We start from the raw sequence: 11,035 nt of genomic DNA on the forward strand, positions 1-11,035 counted from the left end.
ACTTACACATGAAAAAAACAACACAAGCCCACAACATCGCATTCCCTTTCTGAAAGGAACGGGCATAGACAGAAAAAATAAAAAAATCAGAAGTGTTACCAAAAAAAACCCAGTTGGATTTCCCTAGTTATGACAATATCAGAAGCAGTAAAATAAATACATAAATAAGAATAAACCAGAAGGAATCTTGAGAGGCCATCCAGTCCACCCCCACCCTCGCAGGCACAGCCAACCACTCAAACACTCTGTAAGAGAAGATCCACCACATCCTTGCCGTAGTTTGAATGCTATCACAACCTTGCTATCAAGATGGAAACAAAAAACAATCAATCAAGAAACAAAGAACAATCTATTCCTTCCTTTTCAGCCACCTTTTACATATTTGAAGACTGTTACGTAAAGCACAGACTTCTCTTCTTTAGACTAAACAAACCCAATTCTTTCGATCTTTCCTCATAGGTCATGTTTGCTAGACCTCTGCTCATTCTTGCTGTTTTCCTCTGGACTCCCTCCAGTTGCTCCACGTCTCTCTTTGAGTGCAGTGCTCAAAACAGTACAGCGTGCTCCAGCTCAGACCTGGCCAATGCCAAGTAGAGTAGAAGGATTCTTTCTTGTGGCTTATATAAGATGCTCCTGTTCATACACCCCACTACGACATTTGCCTTTTTTGTGATACCATGGCACTGTTGAATCTTGGTCAGCTCGTGAATGACCAAAATTTCTGGAGCCTTTTAGTAGACCTGTTGCCTGCACTTTCTTCAGCTAACTTCAGTGATTGACTTCACTCTTCTGGCACTGCCTTTGGTCAGAATATTCCTCCAATCTGCCAACATCTTTCTTTAAGCGGAGGTAAACAAACAACACACTTTGACACATGGCCTTTATAAGAAACATGAAAGCAGTCGTTCTTACTACGGAAAGGTTTTACAGTCTTTTGCCATTTGCTTAAAAAACCAAACCAAACCAAGAGGTTTACTTTTAGAAATCAACCTTTTATAATGCAACATTAAATAATTGACAAAACTGATTTTTTCTCTCTGCAGAATCAATTTTATGCTAGTAAAATTGGATCCTGGAACTCTGCATTGTATGACATACGTGTACTTGATAAATATTTGAGAGGGGAAAAAAAACAGCAAGACAGCACGTGTGCTGTTACAACAGTTTTGCAGCTGCTGAAACTTTGTGCCACACATCTCATTAGGGACAAGGAAAAACAAGGCTAGGAGAGAAAGACGAGTGAGTGCAGGAGGAAACAAATCCCTGGATCATGTCTTGGATTGCCCAGAGATCACAGTGGCAGAGGTGGGCTGGGGTAGGCAGCCCAGTCACTGAGCCACAGCCCCACGTGCCGGGGGTCCCACGCTGGGACTCAGGTGAGCTGCGTCAGCTCTGCTCTGTTTGGGGCAATGCTTTGGAAAGCAGCACAGCACCGTGCCTTCCCACATCCACCTTTACCATGCAGGTACAGACTGAGGGTAACTGACAGTAATGCCTGACCCACAAAGCCTGCAGGAGACAGAGCTGCTGCAGATAAAGCCTCATACAGAAGCTCTGAGCGCTGACAGCGTGGAGGCTGCTTTAGCACAGAGCTTGCTGATGCCTCACTGCACCAACGCCTGAGTCAATAGAAGAGAATCTCACAGCCATTTCTTTTACAGAGCATACTCTGTTATTCATTAATTAACCCCATGAAAGGATTGCCTAGGAAAATATGTAACCATCCAATGGAATGTAATGCATAAATTATCATAAAGCTTGATGAAGTGTAGCACTAATTCTCATAGCTAGGTATTTCAGAACATCTCACTCATCTGCACCCTTAATTTCTTCCTCTATAAAAAGGAAGCACGGTTACACAAAGACCTAGTGATCTGGATGTGCCTGTTACTCCATTAATCTTCTCTTTTTTCATCACAGAAAGTTGCTTTCTTTAAGCCTGTTCCTCTTACTACTTAATCCAATGTCAATGAGGCAGTAAACCTGGTGTACAACTCTACTGTAAGGTCCATTCATTGCAAAACCTGTATTGATACAGTCGGGCTACTTGTACTGCAGTACGAAGGAATGGCCCTGTCTTTTTGTGCTGAAAAGCAGCAAGTAGCAAGATAGATGGCCAAGGTAGTTTGTGATAAATTGTGCCAAAGAATCCATGATGTTCCTCCTTGTCATCACTTTATGTAGACTGTATAAATTGGAAGCTGTAACATTTCTGCACAATTCATTTTGCAGGCCTATAAGAACTTTGTGAAAAAGAATGGCAAAGAAAAACTTCTCCCTGGCCTGGACATGAACCATCAGCAGCTGTTTTTTCTGAACTTCGCACAGGTATTTCACATGCTTGATGGAAGGCTGCGAAAATCACTCTGTTACAGTTTAACAGCAGGTCGGGAAGAGCAGGCTGACTTCTTAGTTCTACTAAGAGCTGTCAGAGCTGCTAAGCTGAGCAGCGTTCTCTACAAGGTAGTGAAAGTAAAGTCTTAGGTAAGGTTCATCTTACCCACATAAATGAATTCATCTAGAGATAAATCTGGTGGGCAGCTTCTTGTGCTCAAATGCCTTTGTTTGAGAATAAGAACACACTTTAAAAATAATAATACATGGTTTTACTACATTTCAATATGAAATTTAATCTCCAAGTACTTCATTGTGAAATGACAGCAGGTTTCTTCCTGGACAATCTCATTGCTAACAGATGCTCTTCTTTGTTATGTGTAGATATGGTGTGGAACATACAGACCAGAATATGCTGTGAACTCCATCAAAACTGACGTCCACAGCCCAGGAAAATTCAGGTCAGCATGTGCACCAATCTTCACTGTAATTCCTTAATATAACATAGCTTTCAGCTGCTGAACTTAAGAAGTCCTATATAGCAGGGTAGGTATTTCAGCATTCACAAAGACAGCAGGGTGCTAATGGCTGAGGGAGGCAGACTGCCCCCCAGCCCCAGCACAGCTTTGCTGATAGAAACACCAACATGAGAGACAGCCTTCTGTCAGTAGCCTTTGTTTGCATAAAGATGATCAGAGAGAGGAACTCCTTTCCTACCCAGAGCCAGAAAAACATTCTCCTCCAGCAGGGTGGACTGGTGTCCTCAATGCTGTGTGAGCTGCACTGCTTGCAGTGCTGCAGCCCCAAGCAGGCTCCACTGTGCCTGCTGGTACACAACACCACTGTTACAAGGGTAACAGAAGAGAGTTTTAGCTGGAAGGTTACTTATCTTCAAACAGAAACAAACCTGTGTGTGTTAGTGCAACACACAAGCCTGTATTTTCTGTCCTGTATCTCTGGTTAGCCTTACCAAGAAAAGGTGGGCTTGAATTCAGCAGAGGCATACAGAAAAATGTCTGTTCAGAGTTGAAATCTTAGGGGCTGCCTGTTCATTTTAGGCCAGAGCAACCTGCTTATCAGTAGTATAACAGTGCTTTGGGTCTAACAGATCTGGTCCAGTGCGCTGAGATGATGTAGTAATGCAGACACCACAGTGTATCTCATAGCTTTGAAAAACTGTCATCTCCAAGCCTCACACACACACAAAGGCTGATATCTCTCCTGATACAATTCGGAGCATTCATTTCAGTATCTCTCCTTCAGTGGCTTTCCATCACAGAGCTATCTTGTTTGTCCCACGTACTCAAATATTTGGTGAAAGTAGCGACTGTTCCTTCAGCTGCTGCTTGACTGGCATTTCTCTGTGGGTGGTTTCTGTACTTCCTGAACATCTCTCACAGAAGCCATTTGTGCAAAGTCCTGTGCTCAGCTGAATTCAGTCTCACTGCTCATGAGGCTGTGCTCTGCCCCTTCCTCCTATACCTCATTTGTATGAATCACAAGTCCCCCAAAATCCACTATTTCAGCATCTTCACAATCCGATCTGCGCATATTTTGAGCATGTCACATTCTGTATTGTGCTGTTTTTCAATCAGTAGGAAAGGCTACAAGCTGGATATCCAGTTACACAAACACCAATGAGGAACCATACTGATGTTTTCAGAAGGTGAGGTAGTTTGCAGGATGAAGCCCACAGAAGAGCTCTGAAAAGGAAAGCATTTCAGTGCACAAGACATACCCACAAGATGACTGCAGTGTGACACTATTAAAACCACACGAGGGCTCCCAGTGCACTCAGCTTGATGGAGTTTGGTTGGATTATCTTTTGTTTTTTCAAACACCTGCTGGATTCACTGCAGGCTGTGTCTCCTACAGGCAGGACAGAGTGCTTCATAAAAATTGCTATTTGCCTAGAAGAATTTTAGCTTTTGGGTCAAGAGTTCCAAGTACTGGACAGGTAGAACTGTTTGTCTACAAATATAAGAAGTAACCAGAAAGATGGCTGAGATCAAATCCTTAAAGGCAGCGAAACAGAGCTGGTATCCGAGCATTAATATGCAATGTGAAAACACTGCTGGTGCTAGGTACCAGATCTTCACCTTTCTGGGAATATTAGAGAAGGAAGCAGAATTCCCAGCTCATTGTTGTGTGGTTTGTTAATACCAAATGTAAACAGAGTTTACATTTACACCCAAAATACCTACTGCTCTGCTTCTGGCAAAATCACGTTTCAGCAGTTGCAGTCCATAGATCACCGAAGCACTGCTCCACCATTTAAACACCTTGCCTGAGTTCAGCTGCAGGCCCACATCCATGTGTGTTGGTGCCCACGTCTGACGTTCAGAGCTGAAGCTGCTGCCCCACGTAGGTACTGAACTCCTTCCACTCCTGAAGCAACAAGGGGCTCCTTGCAGTTACACTCACACATGTTCACAATTATACACGCAAAAACTGCCGTAGCTGGAATTTCCTCATACTCACTGGAGAGCTCTTGTTTGTTTGAGTCTTTATTCCAAGAAACTCCTTCACTCAAACATTTGTGGAGAACGCCCAGAGGAACAGTATCCTCTTCGTTTCCATCTGATTGGAGTACAGATGCAAATGAACATTCCCTGAGAAGGGAGAGCCATTCCTCCAGCTCAGGGCCTCATTCTCCTGATGCCAGGAAACTCGTCAGCAAAGCAGAGCTGTGAAAAAATGCCAGCGGGAACTAAGGATAGGCAAAATGTGATGGGGGAAAAAGGTTAGAAATGTGGATCTTTCTGTTTGGGTTGGTTGGGGTTTTTTTTCTTTACTAAAGAAAGGGAATTAAAAATGCCACGCTGTTCTTGTTTTGTTTTAAAGGGTCATAGGATCATTGCAAAACTCTCCAGAGTTTTCTGAAGCCTTTTCATGCACCACAAAAAGCTACATGGATCCTGCTAAAAAATGCCGGGTTTGGTGATGGAGCTGCACGCTCTGCAGCTCAAGAAGCTTTCCAGAAAAACAGAAATTATGGACTAATTTTGACAACAGGCAGAGGGAAGAAAACGGACAGAAAAACACTACAGAAGTCCCCTTAATCCTTAAGAAACAGGCAAGCAGGAAGCAATCGCACCAAAACAATCCATTTCTCCAGTGCAGGCTAACAGCGAGGCAGCGCCCAGCTCTTGTGGCTGTCGCTGCTCCTCAGCCAGCCCTGCAGGATGCACAGCAGCACTGCACTCACAGCTAACCCTGCTCCCCACCCCGCCATGGCTTTCTGATCATGATTTTAAATGTCAAAGTACAACGCATCATCTCCCACTGGTTGATGAACCATATTTCTGATCAAGCAAAGGAAGGAAGTATTAAGTAACCCACGGTATTGCTGATCGTAACGTGATAACGAGGCAGCAGTCTGCATCCTGTGTCAGAGTTTGTACCCTCTGCTGTTAGGATAAATCCGTTCTACCAAATGCTTTCATTTCTACTTGAAGCCATTTATACAAAGGGAGTCCAAAGATGTGTGTAGTTAAATAACCTCTCGCTAATTATTCCATCGTGTATTATTTCAACTCACATTTACAACAGTTTATTTACTGAAATTGCAGGTAATTTATTAATTTTTGAACGCATAATCTATAAGACTGTGATCAAAGACCCTCCACAATTTTCTATGCTTTTTCTTGCTTTCTCTAATGTTGGCCTTTTTAAAAGTTTCTAGCAATGTATAAATCACAGTTTTTGTATTTAAATCTGAGTTACACTTTTGACTTAAACTATTGTAATATATTTTATCATCATCTGCATAGAACTGGCCAATTAGAGTAATGAGTGGAATCAGACAGTAAGATACAGCCTCCAAAACAGACGTGCAGTGGAGAACACCAGTAAGTGTACTGTCATGCACAGCTTTCAGACTGACCATCTCAGCAGTGAGGGTTTCTGTCCTGCACATAATTGGTACACGCTCTAACAGATGTCAGTCCTCACACCAGGAAAGCTGCACAGCTGCTTACCATAACAGAGCTTTAAATAAGAAGGTAACGGGCTTTAAATCTGCAATGATAGGTACTGAACATCATCATGCAGATTGTAAAGGAACTGCTTTGTATACCAAAGCAAACAGATTTCCAGAAATAAGTGGCAGATACCTCAGATGACTGCTACAATAGGTATATTTGAAAACCTATGTTCCTTTTAGCTTTTTGAGTTTGTCATCTGATAAAAACATTTTGATAATAAACTGAAATTATAAACCAAACGCAGTGCGTGTTCTTTACAGGAAGTGCAGCAGAAGAGAAGCGTGCTGCCCATCTGCATACTGAGCTGGGAGTTTGGAGGGAAGTGTGAAATACAAACCACCCCTAAGGCATATAAGCAGAAACAGGCAAAGTTCCCTAGCTGTTGTTGGCTACCAAGTGCTCACATGTATCCTGCCTCCGTTACATGACACCATGCCAGCAAGTGAGTGGAGATCTGGGAAACAACCTACAGCCACTGCAGGATTTGGTGTCGGAATTTTTATGAGAAGGTTTAAAGAAAAAGGAATGAGACATAGCAGGAACCAAAGTACTCTCGTTAGTAAAAGCCATATTTACGCATGCCCCCAAACCAAAGCCACGCGTTTCCCAGACCAGCACCCTCCTCACTTCACTAAGCGCAGGACCAAACCTGCAGCAAAGGAGGCTGCTCGTTTCCTTCCTCCCCTCTGGAGCAGGTGGGAAAATGAACAGAGGTTGGCTCTGCTCCCGGCCAAAGCTGCTGGATCAGGGGAGCACGAGTGCTGAAAGAGCCCCACTGGGACACAGACACACACTGGGGACACAAAAGCAGGCACGCTCTCCAGCACAGCCCTGCACCCCATCGCTGCTGGCGCTAGGCCTGTTCTGTGCTCACAGCAGCCTTGTCTTCCACAGCACTCACCAAAAGCCACTGGGCACACCTGCTGAGTGCAGCAAGGCCACGTGTAGCATCCAACAGAGAAACATCATGCACAGGGCGGATTTTAAAAACCAAGCTTTAACCTGTAACACTCAGGATTTTCACATTCATGCAAAAGTGAAAATCAGGTATTCCATAAGAGAAACTAGTAATTGAGATGCAAGATATCTGACGTTAAGCAAGCAGTGAAAAGTCACAACACACCTTTTATCACAGTTTGCAAACTAATTAGCACCAGTGAGGCTTTCCTAATTTTTATAACGTTAATGTCAGGGAAATATTTATAGGTATGCCACAGGAAGCATCCACCAAAGGCCTCGAGAACAACAAAGCCTGAAAAACATGCCACTCAATGTGGCATTCCTATTTTGCTGCTTCTCCAGGTCTGCATAAGCACTCTAACAGATTTCACATCAGGAGCAGAAATTGTAAGCAACTGCACTGCTTCTTTCTAGGATTTCCTTGCTCAGGAAACCACCACACTTTGTGTGGAAAGATAGAGAAGCAATCAATGTGGCACCACTGATGGAAGCACCGTGCTGCTGAAGTCCTCCCCTCTCTGTAACACTCGCTGCTTTGGCTGCGCCGCCTCAGAAAGCTGCCTGGGCAGCTCCTGGCCTCACCAACACCAACACTCATGAGCGGCAGATGCTGACAGTGACTCTACAATGAACAAATTTAGATGCAAGCTATTTACTTTAAAGGAAAGGCGAAGAGGCACTCATAGTGTGGTTGGCAAAGAGCAAGTTACCTTAAGCTCACCTAGAGACGTGAGGTGTGGTCACTCACTTAAAACCAAACCAAGTGTCTTCCAAAAAGACAAAATTGAGCTCTATGAAAACTTAAGATTCCAGCTAAATGGAAATCTGCAGTGGTCATATCCATGGAAGGAGATTAAAACCAAGCACCTCAAAAGACATCTGCTGAGGTTCAAATCATCCCACTAACCTAAAGCAAGGTTTTAAAAATACTGTTTTGTCAGTAGATATTGGAGTAAATTCTCCTCCAGAAGAACCACAGCTGTGCACATTTTGTCAGTCGCAGTGTGAGCACGGCAGAATTTGAAGTTACTCCATGGAATATAACAACTTCCCACAGCTGAAGCCGTGTTTCACAGAACAGAAAGCATTTGGTACAGAAAACGAGGTGGCAATTCTAATAATAAAAATATATACCCTGAGTTCTGATACCAAGCAGATTTTCTCCAAAATTATTCAGATCCCACGTGCCACTCTGTCTTTCTTAGCCTGCGTTACCTTGGGCTGCTCCTCTCTCATCGCACACCAGGACACCACAACCCACCATGGGGAGAACAGTGACTCGACACAGAAGAAAGATTTGTAAAACCATCCTTTAACAGAAACAAGTCCTGATGAGCTCAGCCCAAACTCTGGGGCTCAGTAATGGTTTGAAAGCTGGATTTGTGCCCTGAAGGAATCTGTTCCCTCCCTCACGTACATTCAGCTGGGTGTTGTATTGCCCACTGTCTCTGGCACTCAGCTGTGCGATGAGAAATGCTTACTGTGCTCCACACCAAACATCATTACCTCAGAAAAGGGAAATGTTTCCTACATTCAGCAATGGAACAACTGCACTGCCCTCCCCGCACTGCAGACCCCTTACAGCCTTCACAGGTACCATGCAAAGGCATGTGAACGTAACAGAATCCATCAAGCCGACATCTGGGACAAAACTTCTCATGACAATATTCACAGCTGTGAATTTTCACTCCCAGCTGCTGCTTCGCACTGATCTGGTGACAACACCACCATTCAGGTCATCCTGCACCAACCATGCAGACACTCACGTAGCATCACACACTGAACTGATGGCACAACAGAAAACACAAAGAGCACTTTGTGAGGATGCACATTACGTAAACCATTTCTCTTCTTTAAGCCTTCCTTCCTTACGTGGGGATTTACTGATCAAGTTTTAAGATTATCAAAAAGATTCGGATCCATTTCCTCCTGAATTCCCCACATCTACTCCAGGTCTTGTGTCTCAATGATGATACACCAGTACAGTACTGAATGAGAGCCAACTCAGTATTTGTTCTTGTCACAGCACAGCAGATACACAATACAGCACCCATTTTGTTTTACTACATACAAGCATTGCTATATATTCATGTTGGATACAGAAGACAAGACCAAAGAAATAAGTATAGCGTATGCAAAAAAACTGTACAATTTGGCTTCTGCAGGATCTCAGAAGTCGGAACGCAGCCCAGAGTAGAGGCAGGCCACGAGAAAGGCCATCCTGCACAACAGGGTACCATTGGGGTAGCTGCACGGCACTTCACATCCCAGCTTGCCAGTTACACTCTCCAATCAGCATATTTTAGATATCCTGGCACTGCTGTAGTTAGAGCATCAGAACATCAGTTAGATCAGCTGAACATCAGAACTGACACAGGCAACATGAGGTTGTATTTTAAGAGAAACCAGTGCAGGAGCAGAAGACAGATGCCCTGCTGGTGTTGAGACATCCCATGCTAGCTGCAGTTTCTGAAGGACTGGGCTGCCTGCCCATGTGTGCTGCGTGCCTGCAGCCCAGCTAGGAGGTGATGAAGTGCAGCAAAGTCATTAATCAGCATGACGAGCCATAGTAACCCAGAGAAAACTGATGGCAGAGAGCACGACTGCTGGGGAAGAGCTGTGACAGGGAGGATTCCAGCTGCAGCTCCTCTGAGTGAACAATCCTGCAATGCATCCTCAACCAGACGCAGCCACAGAACGCTGCAGGCTCACCACGATGACTCCACCTGGCTACAACACTTCCTACTCCATCGAGGACAACTTCTGGGGCCGGGATCAATGAACCAGCCTGCTTCTGGCTGCCCAGCGCTCCCCCCCAGCTGCCTTCCAGTAGGTGACTTCATCCCAATATCACCTCCTCATGCTGCTCCCGACCACAGGAAGGTAGGGAGCCTGGGAGCTGCCGTTTGATCATTAAATCAATAAGCTCGAAGCATAAACATACCCTACCGTTTGTCCCTCTGAGCCGACCTGCATTGCCCTGGGGCACAGCCAGCACTGACGCCACCCAGCAGCAAAGCACGGCCCCGCACAGAGCAGCTGCTCTCAGCACAAACCCGGTTTGCACAAAAAGAAACTCAGGTGTTTTCACACAGCAACCAACCTTCTCTGCAGCTCCGTGTCAAATCAGGGTTTTAACACACAGACATCATTACCCCACGTGCTTCTGGCCGTGGTGAGGGATCCAGGCACACGCGGCCGGGCCTGCAGCACAGCCTCATTTCCACACACGCACAGCCACCCCTGCGCTGCCCAGCAGTGCTTGCAGCCAAACACCCACATCTGTAAAGCACAGCACGAGGCGGCAGCCAGCCGCGTTCAGCAGACATAAAACCAGCGTTCCGTCCCGCAGCTCCTACCTGCGTCCGCGTCCGTGCTGCAGGCTGAGCTCCAACGAAGCCCCGACTGACCCGTGCTGGGCTCAGCCCCCATCCCAGAGGCGGCTCCCAGCCCACGCGGAGCAGCGCCATCTCCGCACCTGGGCACAGCCCGCACCTCGCTGCCTGCAGCCCCGCCCCCTTCCACAAGGTTCCCGGCCCCGCCCCGTTCCAGAAGGTTCCACCTGTTGGCGCCACCATTGCCCGGCAGAGGCTCTGCTGCACGGTGAGGTGCAGAGTTGCTGCCCTGAGGATGGCTGCTCTGCGCTGTGCTCAGTGCGCTTCAAGCGCTCTGTGGAACGCATTGCTTCCCTGGAATCGCCCACTTTTTATGACCCTCCGAGCCTGGCAGGAGCTTCTTTCCCTTCCTGCGGCCAG

The 11,035-nt window shown here is 45.7% G+C and overlaps 2 protein-coding genes across 7 annotated transcripts in view; one reads left to right on the plus strand and one right to left on the minus strand.

Moving 5' to 3' along the window:
* Window positions 1-6,559, plus strand: part of MME (membrane metalloendopeptidase) — a 38,801-nt gene extending 32,242 nt beyond the window's left edge. For all 4 annotated transcript variants that reach the window (XM_048955341.1, XM_048955340.1, XM_048955339.1 and 1 more), the window contains exons 21-23: window positions 2,233-2,328; window positions 2,719-2,795; window positions 5,179-6,559. In XM_048955341.1, coding sequence (XP_048811298.1) covers window positions 2,233-2,328; window positions 2,719-2,795; window positions 5,179-5,278 — 273 coding nt within the window. In that variant the 3' untranslated portion in view covers window positions 5,279-6,559. The remainder of the gene's footprint in view (window positions 1-2,232; window positions 2,329-2,718; window positions 2,796-5,178) is intronic.
* The window catches only part of GPR149 (G protein-coupled receptor 149), a 125,186-nt gene extending 114,423 nt beyond the window's left edge, over window positions 1-10,763 (minus strand). For all 3 annotated transcript variants that reach the window (XM_048955333.1, XM_048955337.1, XM_048955335.1), the window contains exon 1: window positions 10,640-10,763. The gene's annotated coding sequence lies outside the window, so the exon portion shown is untranslated. The remainder of the gene's footprint in view (window positions 1-10,639) is intronic.
* Window positions 10,764-11,035: the final 272 nt, after the last annotated feature.

Source organism: Lagopus muta, chromosome 9 (genome assembly GCF_023343835.1).
Source record: "Lagopus muta isolate bLagMut1 chromosome 9, bLagMut1 primary, whole genome shotgun sequence".
In the NCBI taxonomy this organism is placed as follows: domain Eukaryota; kingdom Metazoa; phylum Chordata; class Aves; order Galliformes; family Phasianidae; genus Lagopus; species Lagopus muta.